Here is an 18,635-nt window from a genome sequence, read left to right on the forward strand (position 1 = left end):
TCAAAGTTGTCAACTCTTTTGCTAAATGTTTTCTAACCTCCAGCCTTCAGACAAAAAAATAGACCATAACCACACGGTTATGACTTAAATGGACGCGTTGGACGAGTCGACGTATCGTTTATTACCGGGTAGTTCCACTTGTTTCTAAATGTTGTTGTGGTATGTGTAGGTTTAATGCACTGTGTCTGTACTGTGCGAACAATCTTTGATATCGCGACAAGTAAAGCTGCAGAGTTTTACTTTTAAAGAGTAGATCACAACGTTGATATTCTGGACCAAATCTGGATGTGATGGACAATCCGTCCTCGATAATAACTCAAGTTAGTCGCGATGAAGAGGCAAAGAAATCCCCCAGACAGAGAGGTAAGTGAGTGCATTTAAAAAAAAAAAAAAGTTTGAGCTCATTTTCACGTCATAGTGTCCTGCACGCCATGCATGTCAACAACACCTTTTACAACTTGAACTGAAGTCATCTCAACAACTTTACAACTCACCCTATCGAGGGCTATTATTATGATCTGTATTCTTGTAAAAGAATATAACCACACATTGAAAATATCAAATAGGCCTAGGCTATATGAACATATCTTTCAGTGGTAGAAAAAGTACTAAAATTTTTTACTCAAAGTATCAATACAGCCATATAGAAATACTGTTGTCCGAAATAAATAAAGAAATTCTTGAGTAAAAGTACAAACTTATTGGCAATCAAAATGTACCTTTACTTTACTGGAGTGTTTCCAATATAGTCAGTACTTTTACCAAAAGTCAAAGTACTCATTAGGCAGAGTGTCCCATTTCAGGTTTTAAAATGTATACAAATCTTTTGAAAATGGTAGATCTACAAGCTCACAAATAATTGCAATGGAGTAAAAGTACAATAGTTGGGTTTTGATGATCATGTAGTGGAGTAGAAGTAAAAGTACTGACTATTGGAAAACACTCCAGTAAAGTAAAAATATCTCAAAAGTGTCCTTAAGTACAGTACTTGATCACAGTACTTGAGCACATTTACTTAGTCACTTTACACCACTGTTGTTGTTGTTGTTGTTGTTGTTATTATTGATATTGCTGTTCTCCTTGTTACAAGTCTGAGAAGACAATGAACATTTGACACACTTCCAGATGAACACCTTGCTTCACATTAATTAGCAGGTCACTGCAAGTATATTAGTCTATAGGAGTCAAATGCATGCATGGAGTGTATACCTTTAGAGCAAGCAGTGTTTCTAAAACTTTCAAATTTCAAGGTCTCCCCTTAACTCTGACAGTGTACACATGGAACTAAATGAACCCTGACGGGTTCATTTGGTTTCATTTGTACACTGTCAGAGTTACAGACTTGTATGGGTCAATTTGGCCTAAAGGAATTCACAGAGTCCCTGGAATCCACTTTGAGAACCACTGCTTTAGACTAGAGAACTGGAAATTCGGGCTGCTACTGCCATTCGTCATCTCTGAACGTCACTGACTGTCTGTATCATTATATGATTAGATTATTGTCATCATCGTAATTGCCATAATGTCATCATCATCATCTTATGTCTGCTGTATGTTTAAACCTCTCTGCTGTTGCATTCTCTTGGATTTTAAGCTTCTGGATGTTGACATTTGAGGGAAACTTTGTTCACGCAGAACTAGGCCTTGTGACTATAAGTGTGTGTGTGTGTGTGTGTGTGTGTGTGTGTGTGTGTGTGTGTGTGTGTGTGTGTGTGTGTGTGTGTGTGTGTGTGTGTGTGTGTGTGTGTGTGTGTGTGTGTGTGTGTGTGTGTGTGTGTGTGTGTGTGGTGTTGGGGTATCTATTTAGTGTCTGTGTTTTATATTGAGGTTAGGAGAAAAGTAGGTGTGTGGTGGTTGAATAGCTTGGCTCTAATTGGGCCTTACGGTAGCCTAATCTGTTGCGTAATGTACTGTAACCGTGTTCCCCAGCCCGCACATTGTTGTGCATTTGTTTACCCAGTCAAAACACACACTCTTTTGCTGCCTCACTGAGAGCGTGTTTACACTCAGCAAAAGAAAGTGTGGTTTTTCACATCTGGTTTCAAAGAGGCCGCCTCACCAGTTCAAGGTTGCTTTGCTTTCTTTGTAGTGTAAGCCACACGTGCTTATAAGGACCTATATGAGCTACTGTACTCCACTGATAAAACATTTAGACGTTATTTCATATTCCTCTTCTATCCTAATTGATAACTTGGCGCCATGTTGGCTACAGACAACTGAAGTGGTACCAGTAAGACTCCCTAATCGGGAGATAAGCGACCGTCACGTCGCATACACAAACTTTAGAAGGCAATCGTAGCCAATCAGGAGGGAATATTGGAAATGGGACAGATCCATGTTGATGACTTTAGATATACTGTGTACCACTGTCCGTGATTTTAGGCCAAAATCTGTTGGAGCAGTGTCCAAAAATGTGTTTTACAAAAATCGGGCTTGATGGTGGTGCTAGAAGAGGGTGTGAGATATTAGGGCTGGAGGTTGTTGTTTGGCAGCCAAGGAGTGTGTGTGCAACGTTTGGCATGAATTTGGCAGAGTAGGGAAAACGTGTGACCTGACGTGACGGACTGACTGACTGACAGACTGACTAACTGACAGACACACAGCCGGTGGAGGTTTTGATAGTAACTGCGACCTGACTGTCGCAATCAGTTGTGTTCATTGAACTCTGAGAGTACAAATGTGAAAGGCCTAAAGGGTCCTCCCCTATACGTCATTTAGCTGGAGACCCCCTGGAACCCCCACCAAGGACTCCTGGGGTCCCCGCACATTCTCCCCCATAGTGTGGGTGATGACCGAAAGTATAAGGTTGCGGGTGCAAGCGGACGAAATGGGTTCCCTCAGACGGGTGGCTGTTATCTCCCTTAGAGATAGGGTGAAATCTGGAGGTCTCAGTTGGAACTGTTACCCCAGCGACCCGATTCCGGATAAGCGGTTGAAGATGGATGGATGGTTGGATGCTGTACAGTATACCACTAATGATGCTGTGGCTGTGAATTAATCAAGGTGCTGGATAGTCTTAAATTGGCATAATTAAGTCTTGGAGTTCATTCACCATGCTTGCAAACTGCGTGCTATGTATTGCCCTCCTATTAACATAGTATCTTTAGAATGGTGGGCGAACACAGTGAATTATCAAATTAATAATTATGTGACAAGGGTGCAGCTCCCAGAAGTTGCATTTTGCACCAAGCGTATGAGTCTCTGTATAATTTATACAACATCATTCAGTGTTTTGTTGTCAAACACAGAAGAATGTATCATGGTTCGAGGTTAATGCTTGGCTCATCATCAAATTCAGAATATTAATAGACAGGGCCAGGTGCACAGATCAGGGTATTTGAAATGAGGAAAAAAAAAAAAAAAAAAAAAAAACATTTCATAAAGGTTAACACTTTGAGTGCCAGGGCGTCATATGACGTCAGACACGCACTTGGCAATGATGCCAGAAAATAATATTGGCGTCATATGACGCCAGATGCTTTTTTTTCATATTACAGTAGTACAGTGTTGGATCTATGCGGTAACCAAGATACAGCCCTTTTGGACGATGGGACGGTCGTCATGCATGACAATTCAGTGGCGTCAGTTCAGAACAAGCTAAGGTATGGCAACATGACTGGTGTCTGGTGAAGACACCAGTCATGTTGCCATACCTTAGCAACAGGCACGATGAAAAGTACATTTTTATTATTTCCCCCTGTCAAGGTATGGCAGCTGCATACCCCTGCCATACCCAATTGACGCCCCTGCATGACATCACACGCTTATGTGACCAAATTCAAGCATGCTGATTGGCCGGTTCCCCCCAGAAACAAGGGTCTCAAAGATTTCAGTGACTTTTACCGTCCGGACACACAGCAATCAGAGGGAGAGAGAGATATATTGAGAGAATGAGCTAGAATTAGTTATAAAATCATTAGATGTAGTATTATTTAGAGAGATAGAGAGAGAGATCGGAAGGTAGAGGTTTTACCTAGGAGGAGTGGGGGAAGGGAAGGGCTAGTTTCTTTGTAGGTTGGGGGCGTCCATTTTGTATAAAAAGAAAAAGAAAACGCCGTCCCAGTTACCGGACCGTTGCTCCGCTGATCAGAGAGCAAGTCATGGCCGCACATGGAGACCAAGCAGGCAGCCGAACCATGCCCCGTGGCCGTGGACACCAAGCCCGCAGCCAGCGCCGCCACCGACCATAATCAAAACCCGAAGCACCAGTTGGACTTTCGTTTGTTGCTGCGCGGCTGCGTTTGGGACTTGACTGAGGCGACGCGTGAGGATGAACGGTGATGCCGTTGAACGCTGATGCCGGCGATTTGAAGAGAATTCTGTGTTTTTGCTGCTGTGTCGGGGTAGCCAAGGAACGTCGCCAGCCATCCACAGTGGACGGAGGAGCTACGGCGGTGATCCGGACCGGAGGCAGGCTGTTTGGAGCAGTGTATCATCTTACGGCGCCCACCGGCTGCACCGATAGGTATGGCCCCGGAGAGCGGAGTTGCAGCGGGCGCTAATACACCCAAATGAGGCCGTGCGTGGACTTAGCCAAGGAGGACGACCCGGTCGCTGCGGTGCTCTGTCTCCCCCTGCCCTGAAGGAAGCACTGCTGAGGTGTGCTGCGATCAGCGAACCGGGTAAGCATTATAAAGCAATGCGTTTTACGTTTCAATATGTTCTATACGTCTGTCTGTCTTTCAATGTTATATGAGATCAGTGCTGTGTTCTGGGGACTCACCGGGGACTACCCTCCACACCTCGCCCGACTTGGGACACCCTCGCAGGCACGGCGCCGCCAGGCGCCGGCCTCTATACCTCCGTGATGGAGGAACAATAAAATATGAACGGCGTCTGCCCTCGTGAACCTTTCAAAGTAGCGTATTTGATAGGGATTATGTACTATAGCGTCTGCCCTGGCCAAACGAATAGTAGCTGATCGTATGCCCTCAAAAAAAGTCTAGAACACACCACTGTATGATATGCATAAAGTGTGTTCCTGTGGAAATGAGCCATGAATCTGTAGGTCTACTCTAATGCAAGCTTGTAATACATTCTTCAATCAATCAATAACCGATGTCAATAAGCCTGACCTGCTATTGTTTTTTTTCCACGTAGGGTGCATTTGGTAATATACAATTCAATTCAAAGGAGCGTTATTGGCATGAGAAAACATACGTTTACATTGCCAAAGCAAGTATCACACATACAATAAAAAAAACAGTTGAAAATATACAGTTGGAGGGGGTACAGCATTGTTCAAACAGAGCTATGTCGCATTGTCATTTTATATATATACAGGGTACAAATAGCAGCATTATTTTCCTCATACTAGTACATAAAGGTATCAGCTCTGTTTCATACTGTATGTGCAGTAGGTCTAGATGTCAATCCATGGTTTGTAGTAGGTGTATGAAGTTCCTCCAACTTCTTCCAGTAAGAATACATTTCTTTATAGTTTAGTTTTTTATTGTGTGTGTATACCTAGATAGATAGTTTAGTAATACAATCAGTGTGTGTGTGTGTGTGTGTGTGTGTGTGTGTGTGTGTGTGTGTGTGTGTGTGTGTGTGTGTGTGTGTGTGTGTGTGTGTGTGTGTGTGTGTGTGTGTGTGTGTGTGTGTGTGTGTGTGTGTGTGTGTGTGTGACATAATAATCTATCAAATCGATCTCAAATCTGTATCAAATTTGTATCAAAGCAGAGCCTATAGAATTCAGTGGCCACGTATATATACATATATACATTTGAAATTATTTAGACTAGTGAAAACAGCCGATCTACAAGCACACAACGCCTCGCTTGTAGATCTGCTGTTTTCACTACTTTTGTGCGACAGCCTTTGCTAAAGAACATACAAATTATACAGAAGCACGTTCATTTAGTATTTTGTATTTATTTCTATCATATACAGGGCCCGTGGAGTCTGACTGGATGGAGGAAGGATGGGAGCCCGATCTGCAACCAGACCAATGACAACGCAGAGGACAGTATGATGGCGGAGATAGCGAGAGCGGAGGAGTCAGGCATAGGTCATACACACTGTAGGTTCGCTGCCTGGACCAATGTCACTCTAGGGGAGCTGAAGAACTTTCTGGGACTTCTCTTCCTCACAGCTATCGTTCACAAGCCGGAGATTGCCATGCAGTGGTCAAAAAAACATTGCCATGCCGTACTTTCCCAGAACAATGGCAAGGAACAGGTACCAGGCCATTTTGAGGCACCTGAGGTACACACACACGCACACACACACACACACACACACACACACACACACACACACACACACACACACACACACACACACACACACACACACACACACACACGGTGAACAGTACCATCTTTGACCTTGATTTGTGGTGCCTTTGACTCCTGAATGTTGGCTTGTTGAATGCCTTTTTTTGACTTTTATATTATTTTATTTATTCTTTACTTGCTGCACATTTATTTTATTTTACTTTTATCCAGTTATATTTTATTTTTGTGAAGTCATATTTGTGATTTTTCTTTTGGAAATATTTGTAAATATTGTTGAACATAAATATGTTCATGCTGGATGTGTGAGGTACTCACCAGGGTTAGGGTTCGATGTTGCCATAAAATAAAAGGTTGACATCGCTTTTCTGACTTTTTGTCTTCCTGACCTTCTAGACCAGGTAAAAACACAGTGAATTCACAGTGCATAGTTCTATCAAAATGTAAGGCAATTTCCACCTTCTGAGTCATTTCATACTTTTTCACTTTGCCCCCTTGAAACTAGACGATGGTACAATATTTTTTTCACTTTTTTTGCAGAAAATAAAGTAGGCATGCTATTCTTTCTGTCAAGGGTACTTGTGTTCCGTTACCATTTACCAATTTGTCGCTATGGCTTCCTAAAGTTTTTTTTCTTTGAACTCAAATATCTCAGAATCTAGATTTCTGAGGTTATTGACTGGTTTGCGCAGTGCGCACTCTCGAGCACCTATCTCCAAAACCGCTCACCGAAATCACTCCAAAATTCTTTTGGTAAAAAAAAAAATCCTCTTTTACCAAACCTCCCATTTTTGTTCCGATGTGAATATCGGATCATTTTCAATATATTCCCTGGAATCGGGGCAGAATGAATGGGACCTAATGGTGGCACTGGTAAGGGACGGGGGCCAGGGGGGGCTGGCACTCAAAGTGTTAACTAGCCCCCAGCAATAAACTGCAGATTGAAGATTGGTTCCCTCATCAAATATAATGGTGCTGGAATGAGTTTGTTTTAGGGAGGGCACTGGGAAGCACAGGCTCATTATTGATTATAATCAATGTAGTCTTAAAACGGTGATTCTCAACCTGTGGGCCGTGAGGGTATTGCAAGTGGGCCCCCAAATAATTAGCAAAACAAAAAGATTTGAATGATACTATAACATTAATTGCGACCGTCAGGTTGCAGTTACTATCAAAACCTCCCCCGGCTGTCTTTCAGTGTGTCCGTCACTTTTCCCCTATCCATGCCAAATTGTAAGAAAAATCATTAAATATATAAATGCTGCTACAGTAACAAAATAAATAGAAGAATGTATAGATTTTTGATCGGGAATATCGGTATCGGCACATACTGATTCCAGTTGATCGGTGATCGGGATCGGCCCCAAAAATCGCAATCGGAGCATCTCTACCAAAGAGTGAATAGGGCAACGAAAGAGTGATTAAGGGTAAGAGAACTGTCCAAGGGAAAAGATTTTATTGTCAGTCAGTAAAGCTTTGTAAGACACAGCATAGGATTAGACGAAGGTCGAAGGGGTACCAGAAACCAGGTATACTACAGAAACCTTGCCTGCATTTGGCCTTGCACTTTTGGACTGCCTGGGAATTAAGCATTTGTGACCTTACCATTTGTTCCTCGTGAGGTGTGTGATACCCTTCTGTTTCCTCTTCCTGTGTGTGTGTGCCCATGGCAGAAGCCGGCCGCGGGGGTCAGATGGGCTTGTGTCCACAAATAGAGTAGGACGGGAGTAGGGGAGAGGTAGTGAAAAGAAGAGAGGGGGCGAGAGACAGAGACCCGGACAACAGAGGTTTTGTGTGTTTGTAACGCGGTCACGTCCAGAGCAGGACAGGGAAAGAGATGGCTTCTGGGGTGTAAGAGAACGAAGGGGGTCGTGGTGGAGGGAGGGGGTCCATACTAACACAGAAAAATGAGAAACCTGACGTCGGAGAGACCTGTGTATTGTTTTCTCTAAATCAGGGGTCTTCAACGTTTTCAGGCCAAGGACCCCTTAGCTGACTAGAGAGATCAAGCTCTACATATAAATGTTTGATGGAGATTTTCATCGATTTCATAGATTGATTGATAGACTTGTTAGACAGCACTGTCATCTGTCTATGTTGGATTCTTTTTTTCCCAGACTTAAATCGTCGATACTTAGTAAACTTGACCTTTCGCTCTGTACTCTGTCCGCTCTACACCAAACCTATTTGCCGAAAATAGCTGATCTACGAGCTCTCAACGCCTCGCGCTGTGAGGCGTTGAGAGCTTGTAGTAGTGTTGTAGTCGAGTCCACCTAAAGCGAGTCCAAGTCAAGTCCAAGTCATATGGGGTTCGAGTCCGAGTCGAGTCCGAGTCAAGAGCCCCTGGGAGGGGGTCGAGTCCGAGTCGAGTCCGAGACCAATGGGAGGCGAGTCCGAGTCGAGTCCGAGACCAATGGTAGGCGAGACCGAGTCGAGTCCGAGACCAATGGTAGGCGAGACCGAGCCGAGTCCAGTTTTCTTTTTTTCTTTTTGATAGGTAGGCTGCAGAAAACAATATATATATTTTGTCTGGTGTTTCCTACCAATACCTTTCAAATTAATGGCTTGTCTTCAAATTAAATCAATAGGTCTCCCCAAATTACCTTTGGTTGCTGTCAATGCTGTGATTTAGGTTTGAGGGAGTTTTTTTCCCATAGGCCCTACCAATATTCTGTCTAAGATCTAGACATTTGAGTTGCTACAATTACATTTTCTCCCAGGCAGAGAACAGCATGCACCAAAAGGCCAAGTGATAACAAAAATAATATTATTCAAAAATAATTATGTCTACTACCAGGGCTCCAGACTAACTTTTTCACAGGTAGCACTGGTGCCACCTACGTTTTAATTAAGTAGCACAATCAGAAATTAGGTAGCACCACATTTTTCTTTGTATAGCGTATTAGCGTGGTATTAATACATAGCCTTATTATACTGATGACAGTTGTGTTCATTTCCATACCATAAGCCATTTCAATTTGCCTTGATGTAAAGATTGACAATGACCCTAACTTGATATTTGCTAAATATTTTAATCTGAACTTTAGGTTTCTCTGCATGAGCAGCAGTAAAAATAGGTCAGCACTAAGGCTGTGTGATATTAGGAAAGCCTTTGATATTTGATATAATGTTGTTGAATACCCCGATAACAATATGTCTCATGATAAGTAAAAAAAAAGCTGTAGCCTAGTTTTTATGGATTTTTGCTTCAAGTTAATATTTGCAAACTAAAGACATTAATTCAAGAAAGATTTACGAATATCTCGGCTAACAAACGCAATATAGAACTATGACTTTAAACTTGCACAACGTAGACTAAATGCAATAGGCCTGCTTTCATGCAGGATGGAAAAATAAAATTGTCCTTATGGTTTTAGAGTGAGATACTGGGAAGTAAGCTGCTTGATATCAACAGAAAACGTTCACTTGGACACACACACACACACACACACACACACACACACACACACACACACACACACACACACACACACACACCCCACACACGCACACGAGACACCAAAGGCAGAAAAGTTTACAGCTGCCGTTCATTTGAGCTAATTGGCTATGAAGTGAGAAGCGCATTTTGGGCACTGAGGAACTTAACGAGTCACACAGCTGTTTTAACGTAACGAGATGACAACAGAAAAAAGCACGGTTATACAAAGAAAGGTTAGTATATATGTGATATCTATCCAATGTGAGCGAGAGAGAGAGAGAGTCTGTCTGTCTGTCTGTCTGTCTGTCTGTCTGTCTGTCTGTCTGTCTGTCTGTCTGTCTGTGTGACCCACCAGCCACCACCACCGGACCAACGATAAAGTGTGTGTGTACTGTATGTGAGTGAAAGAGAAAGAGAAGGGGAGGGGCCGAGCATAGCCTCTGCAGGCAGGCAGCCAGGGAGAGAGAGAGACGGAGCGAGAGAGAGAGAGAGAGAGGCGTCAGGCGATCTTCGATTGAGGATTTTCTTTTTGTCCCCTCTTTTTTTCCAACTCGCACCAGCACGACCTGGTTACATTTTAACTCGCACTTTATGAAATTAAGTCGCATATGCGAGTTAATAGGTCGCACCCTGGAGCCCTGTCTACTACTGTAATCTATAACATTTTTAAACATTGCTGTTATAGTTGCATTGAAATAGAGCATGCATGATTTTAGCAAAACGTTTTTCAAACAAACTCTTATCTTAATATTTTATTTTGACTAAAAGCTAAAATAAATAAATAAGGTTTTCCCATTCAAACACATAGCAGTACGTGCCTGTCTGCATTTCATTGTTTAAGGTGAGAAATGTAGGCTACCCTATGTCATTAGTCTGATGCCTTTCAAGTAAATACAAGGCAAAACAATACCCCATGTCACTGCTTCAAGTTGTTTTGATTCGTTTTAACCTCTCCAGGGACTTACAATGTTACACCAGGGCTCCACCGGCGGCGTCGCGTTGCTCTGCGTCGTGGCGGCTTCATTGACGCCGTCACATTGACGTCCGACCGGCTCCACCGCAGCGCAGCGGCTGTGTATTCATTCTATGGCCAATATAGCCCATTTCCAAAACTACATGAAAATCACTTTCAAACAGGAATAAAACTATTTGTGACCTGAATGTGAACGTATAGAGCACACTATGTTCACAGCAGAGAGCAGCAATGCACCACGGACCACTTTGTTTTGTCATGATTAAAGCCTATGTTGTATAATTTTATCAAAGAAGACCGCTGTAATTACATAAAAAAATATGCTAGGATTTCTGGGACATCTAGTCACCCTTGTGAATGACGTGAATGGATAGCCAACAGCAGAAAAGCACGTATGTAGCCTACATTTAAATATACAATGCATTTATTCATATTTTATACATGACTGGACGTTGTGGACACCGTCAAAAAATTGAACCGGGGCGATTTTTGAGTTTGGACGCCGTCAAGGGAGCGTCCGACGCGGACGTTGACGTCGGCAGTGGAGCACCCTTCATTGATTAAAACGGGAGTGTTCCCAACGTTGACGTTGACGCGACGCTCGACCCGCCCGGTGGAGCCGGGGGGTTACACTTCTCTCTGTTGATCAGTGCATTTTAAAACTTTCGGACGAGGCTTGCTTAACGAGTAATAGACTACACCTGGAAATACAAAAAGACGTAAATTCTTAATCCAGCTGTGCAGGTGGATTAAACTACACATGATCACAAAGGCTTGTGTTTGGAAGCAGTTAGGACTTATTTATTTGGGGACACAAGGATATCCTGCAGGTAAGAGGAAAGTGAACTGTTGTGCTGTTGTCTGTTTGGCGAAAAAAATAACTTCTGGGAAGATTAGATGCTTGCTGCTGTGCTGAGCGGGGGGCTCTACGTGTGTGTGCCTGCGTGTGTGCTACTACTGTGTGCCTATCAGATGCGCGTCAGAATGCTCCGTTACTTAACAAGGCAGCTCTCTCAATGTTAACGTGAATGCGCTCCTCATATGGATATAACATTTATTCCATTGCATTGTAGTGACTTGACTCGAGTGGACTCGGTGGGGGTCCAAGTCAAATTAGACCGAGACCGAGACGAGTCCAAGTCAAATTAAGGGCGAGACCGAGACGAGACCGAGTCAGTGAAAATTTGGACTCGAGTCCTGACTCGAGACGAGTCATTGACTCGAGTACTACAACACTAGCTTGTAGATCTGCTATTTTTGGCTAAAGTCAGAATAGGGATGTGAGGGTTCAAGTTGTTAATTTAAAAATCCTATCAAACAAGCATTTGGTGGCCCCCCCTGTAGTAACTCTGAGGACCCCCTGTTGAAGACCCCTGCTCTAAATCAATACACAGTTTATTTCTTATCATCTCTATTTTTGCTCATTCGGTTGTTCCAGGTAAGGGCGTCTGTAAAATACCTTGAGTGTAAAATGTGAGACGTGATTGAGCACGCTGTGAAATGTGAATCGTAATTTGTTTTGACCCTTCATCCACATTACTGTACAGAACATTGCAAGCAGGTGTTTTCTTGTTAGTGGCCTCATCATCTCCTAGCCCTAGGACAATTCTTTTCAAAAGTGGGTAATTATGGTGTTTGTAATTTATTGGTTGGAAAGAAATGAAGGTCTTCTTCCTCCACAAGTGCCGCGCTCTTCTATTGGAAGTCCTTGTTGTCATGTGAAAAGTGGCTGGTGGCTCCAGACAGGTCTATGACATACTTATTGCTGTTGTTGCACGATTACACATCTCCAAAAATTAGGCTGCTCATTTTCGACACGCATGTGGTTCTGAAATTATGATGCCTACTTTTAAAGTGCGGGTGCCATGATTTTTTCCCCCTCTAAAACATGATTATCAGCTATTATGATTATACTAGGAGGAAGATTTTTTCCCAAAAAGTGTACAGAAAGAGTTAAAATTATGTTTTTATGTGGCCACACCCACCAGTTCATTGGTATGCGTGGTTGTCATGGTGGGTGGTGACCCAGCTGAAGTTAGCCACACCCACGTATGTTGGGTGAATGGTAATTAGGGGAGGGGTTGATTCTGTGATGTAATAAGTATCTGTGTTTTTGGACCGGCACGTTTGACCCCACAAGGTGGCATCCTCCAGCTAAAACCCAAATAGAAAGGCAATACATAATTATGTATTGCTCATAACAACCACACCAGGGGGTCTAATGAAGTACTGTCAACCTCCTAGACACATGAAAACTAGAAAAAGTACAAAACTATGGCACCGCCTCTTTAAGAGGTTTTACTCGTTCAACACGCAAACGTCTATGTCACGTCAGGTAAGAAACGGCAAAGGTGTTACTGTTGAACCGTGGTTAGTTTACCCAGGCCAGGACAGCTCCTCACAGCTGCCTTGGCAGCACTCCCAAGTGTTGGAAACATTCATTGGTGGACTGGAGTAGAATGTCTTGTCACTGACATCAGTGTTATGGTTATGCAAGAACTCTTCTGTGAGGCACATGTTGTGCTGTTGGCTTTATTGTACATGATTGTACATAATAAATTAAATGGTAAATGATAACATTTATATAGTTTTATCCAAGGCGCTTTACAATGTGCATTACAGTCACTCACTCACACACCCACATTCATACAGGTACGTGCAGAGAATGTTAGAGAGGCAGGGGCTGACGTTCCTAAAAGGAAAGGACCTTTTGGTGAAAATGTGGTACTGAAAATAGCCGACCTCCAAGCTCACCGTTGTGAGCTTGGAGGTCAGCTATTTTCTGGTACCTGATACCACTCTGAACTAAGCATATAGTGAATACTGGAGATGTGACGTACGTCATGGATTTCTACACATGCAGAGAGGGCAATTCTTTCAACATGATGCTGCATTCAAGTTCAGTAGAGTTTGGACCAGGCAATTCTCGTGAATGGCATGGAAATTGGGCATTTTAATTTCTTTCACCAAAGTGAAAACTGCATTCATAGTCTGGAGAGGGCGCTTTTTACAGACGGGTAAAAGGGCAGGGGCTCAAGCCCCCTTTGACGTCTATGTGTGCACATGCCTGCATTCATATGCAGACAGCAGAGGAAACCCAGGGGTTGACACTAGGGTCTCAGATCCACTTCCCCGTACAGGTATGGCTGGGCAACCTGAAAGCAAACTCCACCCGACCGAATGTTTTTATTTACCTGCCAGGGGCAGGTGGGCAACCTTTAGTGTCAACTATGCAATGCATCAACCAGCTCATTGGGAGCAATTAGGGGTTCAGTGTCTTGCTCAAGGACACTCCGCGGGAGCCCGTGATCCTCCGGTTCCCAAGCGTCCGCTCTTCGTCCTGAGCTCCTCCCGCCCCTAATTATCACTTCTATACAACCAGTAAGACTCCTTAATCCGGTAATCGATAAGCGACCGTCAGGTCGCATGTAAAAATCGGCCTGATGGTGGCACTAAATGAGACAGATCCATGTTGATGACTTTGACTTGACTGTAGACTGTGTACCGCTTTGCATGATTTTAGGGCAAAATGTGTAGGAGCAGTGTCCAAAAATGTGTTTTGCAAGAATCGGCCCGATGGTGGTGCTAGAAGAGGGCCATGTGAGAAATGAGGTTATGGTTTGGCAGCCAATGAGTGTGTGTGCAAAGTTTGGCATGGATGGGGGCAACAGTGGTGGAGTTATGAGTAGGGCAAAAGTGTGACGTGACGGACAGACAGACAGACAGACTGACTGACTGACGGACGGACGGACGGACGGACAGACAGACTGACAGCCGGTGGAGGTTTTGATAGTAACTGCGACCTGACTGAGCCTGCGGCCGGGAATCAATTGCTAACTAACATTGCATTGAATTGTGCTCCAAGGGGTAGATGTGATTGTTATAGAGATTCACAATAAACTAGGGCAGGGTTCCTCAATTAGTTTAATAATCAACAAACTTTATAACAACTAAAACAGGAAAAGAGTGCCCTGGCAGAAAAAAGGTTGAGAAACACTGTACTAGTGAGACTTGTTGCTGCTCTTATACCACCATTATTATAATTATTATGATAAATGCACTCCTTAAAGTTGAAACAAAATAAGTTAAGAACCAATTAACCAGTCTGCTTGAGAAGTATGAGTTAAACAGCAGCTAGTTGAACAGTGCAGAGACATAATTGCCGTCCTTTGATTTATAACGAGGGGTCATCAACTACTTATTGGCATCAGCTGCCAGCTGGAGACAGACACACACAAACATTCCCTCTGCTGTGCCGTCTGTCTCATTTCCCCAAAAGCCCTTGAATATGATTGAAAATGATTAAGGATTGCTGTGATTATGGTAAGCTTATGTTTCATATCGCACTCACCATATCTTTAACTTTCACTACTCCCCGAAAATATTTTTTGGGGTAATTATTATTATTATAATTTTTTTTGACTGGGGTTGGTGGGGGCCGGACAGAACCCTACCACGGGCCGCAAATGGCCCTGAACTAGGGGTTCGGGCCTCTACGCGGTAGGAATGGGCATTATGTATTTGCATTGCACATAGGAATACATAATTGTAGTGTACAAGGTTATGGATTGATTGGTTTCTATTGAACATTGGTTGACCATTTGGTTGACCATTTTCTTCTCCATATATGGGCATAAAAGGGATTCTGTTAGAGTGGTTCCCATGACATCACATACAATCTCTTTTATGCCCATACATGGAGATCTCTATCTGAACCAGCCACACAGATATGGGCCATGTCTTGGCCATCTGGCCAGTGATGTATATCGATGACATCAAGGATCTTCAATTCTTCATATACAGTATGGGCATAAAAGGGATTCTGGGAATAACTTGTATGGACTTTTACCTAGGTGATGTCACATGTGATATCACCTCTGATGTCACAGTGATGTGTCAGGGGAACCACAGCGTCAGGCGTGACCTTCAGAGATACACGGATACGTGGACACGTATACACTGTATCGGTCACATCAGTGGCTCTCAACCTGTGGGTCGGGACCCCCAGAGGGGTCCCCAAATCACCCCAGATGTTTAGCTTAATGTTAACATTGCTTTCTCACTAAACAAACCAAACATAAAGTTTAAGCGTATAGAGGGTATCTGTCTGCACATTTCTAATGTGACAATCGAAGGACTTTTTAATACCTCTAAAATGACAAATTAAATTTTGGTCAAATTGTCAAATATTAGAGGCAGAAGTTGTGAGCATGTGAGCATGCTTTTGAGCATATAGATAATCTGTTTTCACAATAGAACTGTGTTAAACAAAATGTAATGCCTCACCTCTTAGTGCTCATCAGGGTGGGGTTCAAATATGATTATTTTGGGCGCATGAAATGTTTGAGAACTACTGGGTTACATCACATTACATCTTCTGTCCAAACTTTATATTAATCATTTGATTAATCATTTCATCCACAAATGAAACTTGACTAACGCCTGTCCGTCCCTCCTCATCTCCTCCCAGGTTCCTCCCAGTCGTCCAGAAAGCCCAGAAGTGGAGGCCTCCTCTCCAGTCTGTTCTGCTGCCTGTGTGAAGAGCGCTCAGAGACCCCGGCGGTCAACAACAACGCCCCGCTGCTGGTCGAAGAGAATGGAACGGTCTCCAAGGTGGTTTTTTAGGGATGGGACCATATGAAACATTCATATCACCGTTATTGGGACCAAAGAAATTTACGATGTTATCGTGATAATCAATATACCCTAAACATCAATTATCCTAGGGCCAAAGATTGCAGATCTACAAGCTCACAACGCGTCACAACACGTTGTGAGCTTGTAGATCAGCTATTTTTTGGCAAAGAGATTTGGTAGAGAGTGAAAAAAAGACTCTATTAACTCTTTTAGTGCCACCCGTTCACCACTAGAGGGTGCCCCAGGTGCCATAGAAAATCCCATAGAGATATGCTGGTATATGCAGAAGCCCTGCAGCCATGACTTGCCTGAACACTTTCCTTTGTGCATGTACAGGAAGAGGATGAAGTTAGCTTGAAGTTAGCTATTGGCTACCAAGCATTTTAGAAGCCTTATTTTCGTCAACTTAGCCATGATTAAACCTTGCACACCTCATGCATGGGAAAAAAACAGAGAAGAATGAGCTCTAAAAAATCCAATGCAATCCTGGATTGCATTGGAGTGGATTTGTGCAGTTTGTTCACAGCTTTCAAACAAAAAAATCCGATTGGAAATCCGTTCAGGCATTCTTGAGATAATCGCCATTATGTTTTACATGTTATGTAAACAAACATGGCTGCCCTGTATGTTAGATGGGGTTGTATGGGGGTGGAACATGCAAAATCGCGATTGAAATCATGTTCACTAGATTTGATGGGGTCCAAAAAAATCTTTTTTTTTTTAAAAATTCAAAAAAAAAATTTTTTTTTTTTTTTTTTTTTTTTTCAAAAACCGAATTTATTCGGTTTTGGCATATGTAATACGTTTTAAAAAACCGAACTTTTTCGGTTTTGGCACTGGATGAGTTAAGGAGGACTTCACCACTTTTCAACCTATCTTCATATAATAGGTCCTCACTAATGTTCATAATAAAATAGATCAATATTTGAGCGGTGCTAACCACTCCTATAGACCGCTTTTTTACCAAAACTATGATATCACAAAAGATGATGACATGAGTTCGCTAGACCAATGAAACACTTCAATTCTGTTGATCTGTCCATGATGTCATAGTCACAGAGGCACCCGATTGGTTAACCCTGATTTAGAACGCGTTTAGGCCGTGTAAAATACGTCATAACGCGTTTAGGCCGCGTAAAATACGTCATAAAAAAATTATTGAGCGGTGCTAACCTTGAATTTCAAAATTGTATTAGATGAATATCACTTATAAGCGATAAAATAACCACACTTTTAGACAGACTGTGGAAAATCTTACAGGTTATAAATGATAGGCAGCTAAGACAAGTTTAAAATACAAATGAACAGACTTTGAAAAACTAAAATATTCATCTTCTGGCCTCTTCTCGCCTCTCTGGAGGCCTCTCTGGAGGTAAATAAGGTCACTTATCATTACACTACGACACTCTTACAAGTTACAATCCGTAGCTTGGTCAACTAACTGATGAGAAATGACAATAAAGACTTATATAGTCTGAGCAGACCTCTAGACTGACATCATACACAACAAAAACAATATTGCCATGCATGCCTATCAACACTGATTCGCGCAGGAATTAGTTTGCACCGCTCACTTCGCACAGGTGCGATTCTTTTCTACTCTGTCCAAGTCTCCTATAGGAGAGCTGTGGGAAGTTCAGAATTTATCAATATTTTTGAAAAAAATATTTAGATTTTTATTATCGCGAGAACAATGGCTTCCACTTTAACATTGCAACTTTTCAGGAATAGAAAGCCTGCAGTTTCTATTAGCTTGGATTCCCAATCGATGATGTCACAAGACGATGGGTTTCTGACCTGCCCACAGCCCTCCTCTGAAAAAAAAAAAAAAAAGACATTTTTTTAGTGAGGACCAATTATATGAAGATAGGTTGAAAAGTGGTGAAGTACTCCTTTAAAGGGGAGTTTCGGTCAAAAACGACTTTCCTACCTTTAAAATGTTGATTCAGGAAGCTTCTGGGTTGATCCTGGTTAGTTTTGACCCATAGCAGCATTTTGTTCTATTTTGGATTTTCTCCCCTGCACCCCACGGCTCCAAACGGCACCTCTTGGGTCACTCCATAATCCGGTTATTATTCTCGCTCAAAACTCACTTTTCTCGCTCGGTCTCAGTCCCTGGTAACGTTGTTAGCATATACGAGCTACAACAGCTCCTGGTCGCCGCCATGTTTGTTTACAAGAAGCTCAACTCTGAACTCTCAGCCCTGCAAGAGAAACACTGGGAAATCCCATACCCGTTGGGAAACGCGCGTTCGCGAGCTGCTGCTGCTGCTCACAGCTCCACCCCCCTCCCCCCACAGCCTGTTGTGCCTGTTGAGGTAGACAAGAGGCTACACCATACATCACTCTG

General features: G+C 42.8%; 1 protein-coding gene across 1 annotated transcript in view; it reads left to right on the plus strand.

The window, feature by feature from the left end:
• The window catches only part of LOC308280014 (carboxy-terminal domain RNA polymerase II polypeptide A small phosphatase 1-like), a 31,231-nt gene continuing 12,596 nt past the window's right edge, over positions 1 to 18,635 (plus strand). Inside the window, exons 1-2 of the mRNA XM_080720268.1 lie at positions 1 to 363; positions 16,119 to 16,261. Coding sequence (XP_080576394.1) covers positions 291 to 363; positions 16,119 to 16,261 — 216 coding nt within the window. The 5' untranslated portion in view covers positions 1 to 290. The remainder of the gene's footprint in view (positions 364 to 16,118; positions 16,262 to 18,635) is intronic.

This window comes from Nannobrachium achirus, assembly GCF_963921795.1.
Source record: "Nannobrachium achirus genome assembly, chromosome: 24".
NCBI lineage: Eukaryota > Metazoa > Chordata > Actinopteri > Myctophiformes > Myctophidae > Nannobrachium > Nannobrachium achirus.